Source organism: Salvelinus alpinus, chromosome 8, assembly GCF_045679555.1.
Source record: "Salvelinus alpinus chromosome 8, SLU_Salpinus.1, whole genome shotgun sequence".
In the NCBI taxonomy this organism is placed as follows: Eukaryota; Metazoa; Chordata; class Actinopteri; order Salmoniformes; family Salmonidae; genus Salvelinus; species Salvelinus alpinus.
In genome coordinates, this window is record NC_092093.1 from 16073905 (window position 1) to 16086799 (window position 12895).

Here is a 12895-nt window from a genome sequence, read left to right on the forward strand (position 1 = left end):
ACTGCTCCCTCCATAATCTAATTGCCCTAGTGCATTTGGTGTATGCCTGAAAGAGTAAAGCTATGAACCCTATTGAAATACTATAATTTCATATTACGTTTTTTATTTGACAATATTATGACCTGGATTTTAATTTCTCAGCACATCTCGTGAAAGCAGTTGTACTAGCCCTCTGTATTTGTTTGAGTTTTTGGGGTTTCTTTGTTTTCTTGTACAATCTGGAGTTTAATTTTGTTTATCTTGTCATGCTCAATTGGGTTGCACAGTCAGAATCCCTCAGCCTACGATGTGACCTGCGGATCAAGGAGTGTCCTCCAATCCCACCGTCTTACCTGCTGAATTCCTTACACCCAATAAGCTCTGTCCCAATTCTGTCCGCTTCCCAATTGGCTCACTAAATTGGCTCTGAAATGCTTGTCAGTTATTCAAGCGTTTTCTGCATATATTTGTATTTTTTATGAGTAGTTCTCAAGGCCTTTTTTTCTCTGCCATATATAGTCATATCCAATTGGGCTATGGAACAGGATGTGCTAGTGAGCCTCAGGGAAATAATTGGCTATGACTTGTTGGCTCCATCTCAAGCCATATTGCAAATATTTCTTTACCTGGTATCAACCATTTGGTGTAATTTTTAAAGGAATAGCGGCTTTGAACTTAAATTAAAATAATCCATAGTATTTGACTGGCCTTGCCACTCACGTACATTAAAAAAAAAAGATATCTGAATTCTAAATCGCTTCCCAATCAGATGCTAGCATGTTAAGGCTAGCGGGGCCCTTGAGTGGGGAAGGGATCCTATGATGCCCCATTGGGCAGAAGAGCAACACCCCCTCTCTATTTGACCAGCCATGCAACTCTTGAAGGATAACCGGGGGGACAGAACAGCTGGAGACTTCAGTGATGCCTGTCACAGGTATTTTGATGTCAACACACATACATATGTGTATGTGTGTTTTTTGCACTGCCTTCTCAGCAATATATAACAACGATAACTTTGATATGATACCAGAATTGACAAATCCCATTTAGATACTATGAGAAACAAACAGGGGTCTGAACAACTCACAAAACTCTGAGGCCTTGAATTCCTTGTTCGTATGCATTCATATTCCAGAATCATCTTTGTGATGATGGTGCCTCGCTGGCTTTTGCGAGTTGTTTTGAAGTGTGTCTATTTTTAAGCTAAAGGGCAGCATTGGTGTAAATGTATGATAAAGCTGTACTTCCCAGTCTAATACATCCTCTGCTCATAGCACAGCCAAACAATATCCCTGAATGTTATCATATTGCCACTGTCAACAGTCAAATGTGAGAGCAGTTACAGTGTATTACAGTAGCTTGGTGTTTTTTATTTTATTTTATGAAAGTCGACCTCTGTAAAGGCCACGTGGCTGGGTTTGACCCTTGGCGTAGAGGTTATCAGCCGTCTTTGACTGTGGGATTGCAGCCCATTCCCTGGTGCAGCACTATTGGGGGGGGGGGGGGGGGGATTTACCCGCCACTGGGGAAACTCCACATGTCCTATCAACCTCATGGTGAGGGACCTGGCATGTTCAATAGGGTTCATAACTGCTTCTCGGCCCAATGACTTGAGTTGTGATTCTTTCATTGCCTTTTCATCTTTTCTGTTGCACAACAAAAACTTTTTTAAAAAAAACTAAAAGAAACAATAGGAAAACACTTAGGAACGTTCTTTAACGAAACATGCTTTAATGATTTCATTCGGAGAATGGTCTTTTAATTTGAAACTGATTGGTAATGATGGTTTATATTAGGAACCAACAGGGTTCCACTTCCCAGGGTGCAGTGCGGTGAAAAGAGGGAAAGACTGTGGAAGGTAGATGTTCATTGAAATGAGTGAGAAGGCAGTGTAAAAACCGAAAAGCCTACAGTATGTGAGTTAAAATGCATCGCTCAAATGGCTCAGTGTACCTTCTTGAATAATTCCTTTACACATTTTAGTGTACCAGAGCTGTGTTAGAGAGCATAACAATTCTAAAGACCACTTCAGTGTCTGAAGGGCACCTCTTCATGAAGTTTTACACGGTCTCTTTTCGGGTTTGAACAATCACAAACGGATCAGATAAAGGAATCACAAATGGATCTGATAAAGGAATCACAAATGGATCAGATAAAGGAATCACAAATGGATCAGATAAAGGAATCACAAATGCATCATCTGATTAAAGGGTAATGATATTCGCAGGAGATTTGCGATCAACAAATAGTCTACACCATTTCTACTCCATGCTCTCAATGCAATTATTTTCTCTGATATATCCACTGGAATTATAGGGTAGTTGTGATATTTTACTCACATACTGAATGCTTATTGTAGGTATATGTATGCCCATTCTAGGTTTGAAAATTTGGGCATTACAATTACATAACACTCCAGCTGTTCCCTCCCTTTGAATGTCCCTCTATTTGCATATTCAAATTTGTCTTCCAGAGGGATATGATGTGCTGGAAGGCACTTCTTTGCTAAACGAGGACATGATAGAAGACGACGACGGGGCCAGCTCCTCGGCCTATGAGGAGTTGGAACGTCTGGAGAGGGAGAACGCTGTAGCTCGCAGCCAGCACAGCACCAGCTCCACTGTAACCGCCATCTCTGTCCCCCCGACCTCGCCGCCTGCCTATCGGATCCCTGATGCCCCCTCCATAGCCGCCCCAGATCCCCCTGTACCTCAGGCCATCCAGGCCTTTAAAGAGTCCGCCAACATGGTGGCCTCCTTCAACATACAGTGGAAAGACGAGATCTCGGCCATGCGCTACGAACTGGCCGAGCTGCGCAGGGATGTGTGCGGCGAACTCAAAACTTTCAACAGCAACTTTTTCAACTTCACCCAGTGCTACAACATGTGGACGATGTGCCGCGAGAGCGCCAGTGACAGCTCAACACAGACCGGGGACCGGGTGTCAGTGGGCATCCAGGCTGGCACCAGCGGGCTCGTCAGGCAGAACACAGAGGACAAGTCTGTCATGTGCCAGCCGGAACCAGCCCCCTTTAACCTCATAAACCTGATGGACCCTCCCCGCATCGAGATCACTGGGGATTCAACGCCGGAGGAGGAAGCCAGCAGCCCCGCTAGCTCTCGGCTATCGGAAGATTTTTCAACATGGGACAACAGGGAGCAGAAAGTACGCAAGCGCTCTTCGGGTGGCAGCCGCAGGAGTGCCAGTCTGGAACTGTGGAACAGGAAGTACACCAGTGGGCCCATGTCATACCTGTCAATGTCATTCTAATCATTCCCATGATACAACCCAGAAGAAATACAACATGAAGGGGTTTCCCCTTAACAACCCCCAGAGAACCAGAACAGGAGCCAACGCGAAAAACCGCACACTATGTACACAGCGAGACAGGCAGGGCACTAATATTGCTGAATGTCCCTTTACTATGGAGACATCTAGTTGTTGGCTTGTCATTCTCAGAGCAAGTAATGACCACATTGAACTAATCAATAATAAGGGTCCTGTAATGCCATTATCAAGGGACGCCATTAATACCTTGGAATGTGAAAGACAATGATTTGAATGTTACTTCTACAGTCTTGATCCCTAAGCTTTCAGCACCTCCCTATCTAGGCTTCTGTGTATCAGATATTTAAAAGTTTCTTGTGTGACACTAAGTCAACAATTTGACTGTTTGAGATCAGCAGATGAGGAGGATGGTGCTCAATCCACCTTAAATAGAAGTGACAGGGAATGTACTCTCTCAACTGCGCTTATGTAAGGTAGCTTATAGAATGTAGCCATTCCATGAGGTGAGGTATAAAAGCCTTGACACCACTAAGACTAATTGAATGCACAAAATGACTTTATATATGTTTGTAATTTAAATATACGAATTTAATATAACGGCCTACTAACTTTTCAGTCCCCTAATCATAGGTCCTATCCCATCCCTTTGGTTACACCAACCAGATCCTTTTAAATCTGAGAACAACAAAGAAGTAGGAGCTAGGGAACCGGACTAGGAAACATTATGAAACCGGCGACAGATAACGGAGATAACAGACTTTGCAAATCTGCATACATCTGAATTAAAGAGAAAAAATTGTGACAAAACTTCAACCCTAGACTTGTTTGGTATTAACTGAGCCATGAAATTCCAATAATGTGGTGGCTCGTTTCTTAACCTTATTCATTCCAGTTTCTTCTCATGTAGAAACCTAAGCACCCGATTATACTGAAATGATACTGTGAATAACTTTTTAAATCCCAATTTGTAATGATTAAATCAAAAGGAAAGATCCTATTTGTGAATAGGTAGATTAAATGTAAAGTAAATCAAATCTATAACCATTCCCTAACCATTCCCTGTGTCAACGAACAAATGTATATTTTTCAGTACATTTTTGTGTAGTTAGTTCATGAAAATGGGCATTTTGAAAGCCCTAAATCTTATTTTGATTGGAGAAAAAGGGAACAGTAGAACGTACAAAAGCTGTATACACCTTTATTTTTTGTGTAAAATAGCCTAATATTTAAATTATTCTCAGTTTTTGCAACAAAATAGGAGATCTTTCTAATTTCATTCAATGATGTTACCGTGTTATATCTAACATTCATTAAGCAATTTAAAAGTGTAGTGTTTCAATTTTAAAATATTTATTGATTTTACATAACTTACAATTTTAAGGCAGCAAGGTAACTCCTACATTTTAGTTAGCCAGCTGCCTTAACTTAAAAAAGGTTTACGTTAACTCAGTATTCATTGCATTGTAATATACATAAGTCATACAACTTAACATTTAAAGTTAAATTTTTAATATTTTTAAGTTGAAACAGCTAACATGTTTAATTGTAGTTAACCCAACATTTTTCTCAAATTTAAAGTCTAAAGAAATGAACAAAAATCTTGCAATTTTATTCCAGTGTCCAACAAAGAGGAACTAAGTCTGCATTTACACAGGCAGCTCAATTTTCATATTTTGCTTAATTATTGGCAATAGATCTGTTCTGATTGGTCAAAAGATCAGAATTGGGCTGTCTGTGTAAACGCAGCCTAAGAGACCACACAAATGACCGTGACTAGCCAGGGTTTAGCATTATCTGAGTACGAATGTATCAGCTTAAGTTCATTCCAGCACAAGCTATGTTACATGTTTCAACCCTATGTGTGTATATACACGTATACTGAACAAATATATAAACGCAACATGTAACGTGTTGGTCCCATGTTTCATGAGCTGAAATAAAAGATCCCCGAAATGTTACGTTTAAAGCTTATTTTGCTCAAATTTCGTGCACAATTTTTTTTAACATCCCTTAGTGAGCGTTTCTCCTTGGCCAAGGTAATCCATCCACCTGACAAGTGTGGCATATCAAGAAGATGATTAAACAGCATGATCATTACACAGGTGCACCTTGTGCTGGGGACAATAAAAGGCCACTCTACATTGTGCAGTTTTGTCACACAACATAATGCCACAGATGTCTCAAGTTTTGAGGGAGTGTGCAATTGGCCTGCTGACTGCAGAAATGTCCACCAGAGCTGTTGCCAGAGAATTTCATGTTAATTTCTCTACTATAAGCCGCCTCCAATGTCGTTTTAGAGAATTTGGCAGTACGTCCAACCTGCTTCACAACCGCATACCACGTGTAACCACGCCAGCCCGTGACCTCCCCATCCGGCTTCATCACCTGTGGGATTGTCTGAAACCAGCCACCTGGACAGCTGATGAAACTGAGGGGTATTTCTGTCTGTAATAAAGCCCTTTTGTGGGGAAAATGAATTCTGATTTGCTGGGTCTGGCTCCCCAGTGGGTAGGCCTGGCTCCCAAATGGGTGGGCCTATGCATTCCCTGGCCCACCCATGGCTGTGCCCCTGCCCAGTCATGTGAAATCCATAGATTAGAGCCTAATCAATGTATTTCAATTGACTGATTTACTTATATGAACTGTAACTCAGTAAAACTGCTGAAATTGTAGTATGTTGCATTTAGATTTTTGTTCAGTATACTATTTTTGTAAAGACAGAAAATGATTGCATATATTCCAAGTTTAGGTCATTCATAAGATTGTGACAATACTGTGTTCTTACATTACACCTCTAAGAGGGCTTAACACAAGCTAAGCTCGTAACTCTGGTTCTAAATCAACCCCTGCACCTTTGACCTAGTGGAGTTTCATTCATTACTCAAATGCAATCACCGTCTAGTGTGTTATATGTCTTAAACATCTCCTATTCAGTACTCGTCAATGAGACAATCAGAGGGCATAGTCCCCTATACCTCTTCCTCAATGTTTCCAGAGGTATGTGATACTATTGTACTCCTGAATGTACTAACACCGCCTTCACTAGTGATGGCCAAGCCAGGCTCTATGGAAACCTTAAAAGGTGGAGTCCTCAATTATCTTCTTTTAAGTGTTTCAAAAAAAGTAAAATAAATTGATTGGTCATGAACCAGTCACGTGACACCCATAACCACTCATCTACTCCATTGTCACATCATACCAACATGGCGTATCAATGTAATGGTTGGGGCTTATGGAAACTTCGTCCACCTGAAACCGCTCCAAGTTCCACAGCGCATCTATCCATGGATGTCCCCTCCAGAACAAGAATGTTACAGAGGCATCTGCAAATGACACCACTAACCTAAATCCCTCAAATACTTTATAGGGATGAGATGGTTCACCCTAAAGATATTATACTTCATCTGGAAAGCGCATCTTTTTATTTTGACCAAAATACATTACTTGAGAAACACATGGCACTTTGGAATTATGACATTTACACCAAGTGTACCAGAAAAATGATGTTGAAAAGGTGATAACAGCCACAACAATATAAGATAATAGAAATGATTTCCCCACCTGGCTACTGTAACTCAATGGGCCCAAGATCTTTGACCTTGCAGTGGATTGTTTTTTGTCCTTGACTTGTTACAGTACCACCCCACCTGTTGGAGGGCTATAGGATTGTTGGGCTGACAGTGGTCCATCCTGTCATAGAAAACAAACGACTTCAACTGTAACTATACCAACTTTTCTCTTTGCAATACAGGAGTAACAATATACACATTTCATACTTTTTTCCCGATTGTTGTAGACCCAGATTTCCAAAACATAAAGGATCTTGAATGTTCTCTGAATGTGTTCCCCATAAGAAAAAGGCCATGGGTTGGCTGACATTTCCTGTTGTTTAAGAGGAAAAATAAGACTGAGAGCATCACACAAATCAATAGTTACAATTTTAATATATGAATTCTTTCATGAAAAAAGAAAAGGAAAAACGGAATGGTCTTATAAACACTAGCACTATTTTCCTCTTTTCGCTTGGAATGACAAAGAGGACAGAATGCAGTGGCTTCCTCTCTCCATCCTTCCCAGTCTAGGGAGGGAGACTGATATTAAGGTGCTGAATCTATGATGGGGGCAGGTTCATTCTTGATATATCTCAAAACTACATTCATTCATTCTATGCAAGTCCTGTCCTTTTCTGTTGTATTGTTTCAGGTTATGGTCAGTTTTTGTAGTTATTAGGTCTTTGGGTTGGTTTTCCTCATACAAGTCTTTAACACTAGAAAGTACATATCATGAACAAATGGATTGTGCAGAGGCATTAATGGTAGAGAATATGTTGCATGAAACTCAGGCAATGCATATTCATTTTGTTGCTTTTTAAAAAAAAAGATCTTGACGTACAAAATGTATGATATTTTTTATTATTGTCAACTATTGATATAATGTCATATCAGTCAGCAAGAAAGATAGAAAGTATGTTTCACAATTATTGCATCATGTAGTCAGAAATTACAACATTCCACCCAGAATGACTTGAAATGTAGCAAAGTGCTGAGAATAATATTTATATTTGGTCAGGAAAACATTGGGCGAAGAATTGTACCTCGATTACAAATAATAAAAGTAAAAAGATGTTGGCAGAGGCATGGCTTTTCAAATTGTATTTGTAACATGAAAACTTATCATGACCTCTTTTGAGTAATGGGACCATATTAATTACACTGTATGTCATATCTGGTCTTTTTATTTCCAGTTATGTTGCTACTTATTTAATGGGCCACTGACATCTTTGTTTTTATTTACACGTCTTATTGCTATACAGAGACCTGACACAAATACTGTGCTGCTCCTTTGATGGCCAGTCTTGGAGTCCATGGGTTTGGATTGGAATCTGATTAAAATATATATATGAATAAAAAATAGACTAGCCCTGCTTAAATACAAATTCATTTTCTACCCCTCAAGAGTTTTCTCCTCCTGTATTTACCATTTTCTAAGAAAATGAACACATTGCTTTAAGGTTACAGTGCCTTCAGAAAGTATTCATACCCTTTGACTTATTCCACACTTTGTTGTGTTACACCTGAATTAAAAATGGATGAAAAAATATATATATATTGTCCATCACACAATACCCCATAATAACAAAGTGAAAACATGTTTTTAGAGATTTTTGCAAATGTGTTGCAAATGAAATACAGAAATATCTAATTTACATAAGTATTCACACCACTGAGTCAATACATGTTAGAATAACCTTCGGCAGCGATTACAGCTGTGCTTTTTTCTGGGTAGGTCTCTAAGAGCTTTGCACACCTGGATTTTACAATATTTGCACATAATTATTTTAAAAATTCTTCAAGCTCTGTCAATTTGGTTGTTGATCATTACTAGAAAACCATTTTCAAGTCTTGCCATAGATTTTCAAGCCAATTTTAAGTCAAAACTGTAACTAGGCCACTCAGGAACATTCAGTGTCTTCTTGGTAAGCAATTCCAGCATATATTTGGCCTTGTGTTCTAGGTTATTGTCCGGCTGAAAGGTGAATTAGTCTCCCAGTGTCTGTTGGAAAGCAGACTGAACTAGGAATTCCTCTAGGATTTTTTCTGTGCTTAGTTATATTATGTTTATTTTTTATACAAAAAAACTGCTCTTCTTTGCGAGGCATTGGAAAACCTCCCTGGTTTTTGTGGTTGAATATGTGTTGGAAATTCACTGATCGACTGACGGACCTTACAGATAATTGTATGTGTGGGCTACAGAGATGAGGTAGTCATTCGTAAATCATCTTAAACACTATTATTGCTCACAGAGTGAGTTTATGCAAGTTATTATGTGACTTATTAAGAAAATGTCTACTGCTGAACTTAATTAGAGGTTGAATACTTGTTGACTCAAGACATTTCAGCTTTTCATTTTTTATTAATTTGTAAAAAATTCTATTGACATTATGGGCTATTGTGTCTAGGCCAGTGACACAATACATTTTAAATTCAGGCTGTAACACAACAACATGTGGTAAAAGTAGAGTGGTGTGAATACTTTCTGAAGCCATTGTATAACAAGCAAATGTTCTAATGGCACTTTCAAGGCTCTTCTTTGTTTGGTTCTTTATTAAAGCCGAGGACATTTGGCAGGCAACAGGTCCATCATGTTTTTTTTTTTAAGCATTTTTATGTTCAAGTCAACCTCAAGGGTTGGAGGTATGATCACCATACCTGTCCAGGTTTCATTCTTATTTGCTATGGGTGGACCACTGCTTAATTAAAAATATCTGTTTTATATAATTTAGGCTGCATTGGTTGACTTACAATATGTATTATTATTTTTATTTTTGCAAATTCTGATGTTTAATTGTGTAATATCAGTTGTTACAACTTATATTTGCCTTATGTATTTTTCATAAATCAATATATAAAATAATGAAAGAAGGTAAAAGATGTTTGATGATCTTGAAGGTGTTTTGAATGGTTGTGTAGTTTTTCCGCAATTTCTATGGGGATCATAGCTTTACAATGGCAATCAAAAAGAATTGCTAAATTGCTACAAAAGTTGTTGCAAACTGATTTTTTTTTTCTTCATAGTGGGCCAACTAGGTATAAGAATAATTAATAAAGCATCTCATTAAATATAAATGATCCGGAAAACGGCACACAAAAGTTACTCTGATTCCCACACAGCATGGGCCAGGCACAGTATCTATGGCTTTGATCATTTCAATACGTTTTATTTTTGTACTAAGCTATCATCTTTTTTTTTTATTCTAGGCGCCCATAGCTTAGCTGGGGGGCGTAGAGCGTACGGCAGGTCTGGTAGGGGACCATTTTCTTATACTTTTTTATATGTTGTTAATATATTTGTTCGCATCAGTTTTGTCCCACCTTCCGGTATTTTAATGAAGTACGAATCATTACTCTCCAGTTATTTGTCAGTAATATCATCATATTGCTTTACACAAATTTGATTAAAGACCAATTAAAAGTATACAATTATGATATCATTTTGATGCTTTTCCAAAAGATACAAAGTAGTTAACTAATATCTCTAGTAAGTGCCTTGTGTTCTATTACATGGTACCTTTATGATACAAACATCAAATATAATTCCATTGGAGACATCTTAAGCACGTCTTAAGCATGTAACCCAGAAAACGTCCCCACATTTGTTATTCTAGTTTTCATTCAATAGTCACACATTTGGCTTTCATTTGTTTGTTATTTATGTTTGTCCTGACCTGTTTATTATACCTTTTAACATTATTATGATTATTATTATTGGTATCATTAGCATGAGGCTTAGCATCAGAATTAGCATTGTTAGCGTTATTATTAACATTATAGTATTTGTATTTTACCTGAATCCGCTTCTTGATTTACTCAATATTTGTTTCAGTTTGCCCAACTGTTTTTATTTTATGAAAAGGGGCGTAGTAATTAGAGCTGGAACGTCTCAATTGAGCAGGAGTCTATCTCCTGTTTCTGTAGCGTGAGACAGCTTGATGTACAAGTACACCCCCTGGACAGGATACTAGTCTATCACAGGGCCATTTTATGAAAAGCCAGTTATCAAACTAACTCATGAGATGCTGATCCACAGCAAGGCAAACCAGTGACAAGTCAATGTCGCCATCAGATAGGATTAAAAACAGTACTACATAAACCTCACATGTAGGCCTACACCAATCTTGATATTTTTATAGGCGCATACTCATCACAGAGTGGAATTAGAAAGGTAATTATTTTGAACTTACATCTGCTTCAAACAGGTAGATATCTATAAAGCGAACAAGCTGATGTATGAACATGAATGCAAACTTGAAGCTTTGTGGAAGATGCATAACAAATTATCCCTTTTGCCAGCATCTTACAATGTTCTTAAACATTGTTTTTGAACTTGCATTAACTTTACACTGCTACTGACTGCTACTAAGGACTTGAAGATATCCATCTACAAGTGACAGAGAGAAGTGGATAATCTGAAGACTATCCACAGCAGCACAGTACTGCAATGCAGAAGCAAATATTGTAAAACAAGGGGAGGGTTCCCCAAGTACAAGTTTACATTGTTGAAACACTTATCTAGCCCATTGATTTTGTAAAGATTTCTTGTGTTATTCCATACATGAAAGGTTAATCCACTTTGCATCCATGGGGGCATCACCACTGTATGTATATATGTATGTGACTATGGAAAACATGGTTGTTTTTTCTACTTTCAACTGAAAGAGAATCAACATCACCAGCTGTTTAACTCAGAAAACCAGCAGTAGTGGAGTCAGCTGGACCATAACGGACTGTCCTCATCCTCGATCTGTCCTCTATCAAGTTTGTCCTCTATCCAACCATCTATCCATCTTTCACTCCATCCATTCATTATTCCACTCCATTCCCTTTGGCAAAGCACCTATCATATGCAGTACCTTTAGCATACAGTCTAACATACCATGGGAAGTTCGTTGAATTTCTCTAATATTAATTGATCACTTTTTGTGAGGAAAGCATTACTTTCCTGCATTTTAGTTGCTTTTTTTTGTCAAGGTTAGGAACAAAGGACCTGTATTTAAATGTAGGTCTGTTCACCATTTTTCTAATCTGAATTGGTCCCAGTTATTCAGCATGATGAATACCCATACCCCACTGCTCGTGATCAATCTGCTGCCCCCATGCTCATGTTGCTTGTCAGTCATCCCATGACACCATTACACCAGTACCATCCTGACCTGAGAAAGATCACCTTCCCTCCAGTCTTACTGCCAGGCTATGGCAGGCGGCCGCCAATGGCTCAGATGGATGGAGGTAAATGGAGAAGAGTGACTGGCAGTTAAAATGCCCTCAACGATGTGGCTGATGTTTTTGACCACCAGGAAACAATGGAAAAGGTCTGAGAGTTCCTCTGGACAGAGAAGGAGTCAAAGGCAGACTGATCAGTCAGAATATGCTAGACAGAACAAATACAAGATACTGTAGTAGAAATACTTTTAATTAGGTTGCCCTTAAATAGCTAGTCTCGAACTCTTTACTAGAGTGTAATTTTACTCTGCACCGGTGCACTATTACTACAGACACGCCTGCAGACAGTGATTGAATTGAATCTCTCTGATTGCAACTGTGTGTACTTACAGGTACTGTCCTAGCAGACCCGCTTTGTCTAATTTGCTCTGTCACTTTGCTGTCTGAACCTCATGGCCCTCTGCAAATCTGCTAAACACTACTGCAACTTCTTGACAGATCTTGTTCCAATTCAATCTCATGTTTATGTGGTGTTTGTCTGGCAGACTCGTTAATTGAATGTTTGATTGATGTGTCTTTCTCTTTTATTTGTCCTTCCTCTTTTAACATATTTCTCAGCTGATTAGTCCAACCCATTTTTTTCTCTTCATTCTAAGTTGTTTTTTTATATCCATTTAGTCCCTCTCTTCTTTTATCTTTTATGTGCTCATTAACGTTGTTATTTGTTCATGCCTCATTACCTATAATCTACCTCTGCATGTATTTTGTTATTTGTACATTTCCTCATGTATTTACCTTTAACTGGTTATGTTGATGACCCTGTCTCATCTCTTGTTTACTTTCTCATGTGTGACTATTTGTTCCTGTGGTGTGCATCAGGGCACAGTTCTATGTTCTGTGAGATTAGT

The 12895-nt window shown here is 38.7% G+C and overlaps 1 protein-coding gene across 4 annotated transcripts in view; it reads left to right on the forward strand.

The window, feature by feature from the left end:
- The window catches only part of LOC139582623 (disks large-associated protein 2-like), a 160056-nt gene that overhangs the window by 118967 nt on the left and 28194 nt on the right, over positions 1-12895 (forward strand). For 2 of the 4 annotated variants that reach the window (XM_071412766.1, XM_071412764.1), the window contains one exon: positions 10026-10070. The exons of 1 other annotated variant lie outside the window; for it this stretch is intronic. In XM_071412766.1, the coding sequence (XP_071268867.1) occupies positions 10026-10070 (45 nt within the window). Of the gene's footprint in view, positions 1-2452; positions 7895-10025; positions 10071-12895 lie in introns of those variants that run through there. One more of the 4 variants, XM_071412768.1, reaches the window with a different exon arrangement.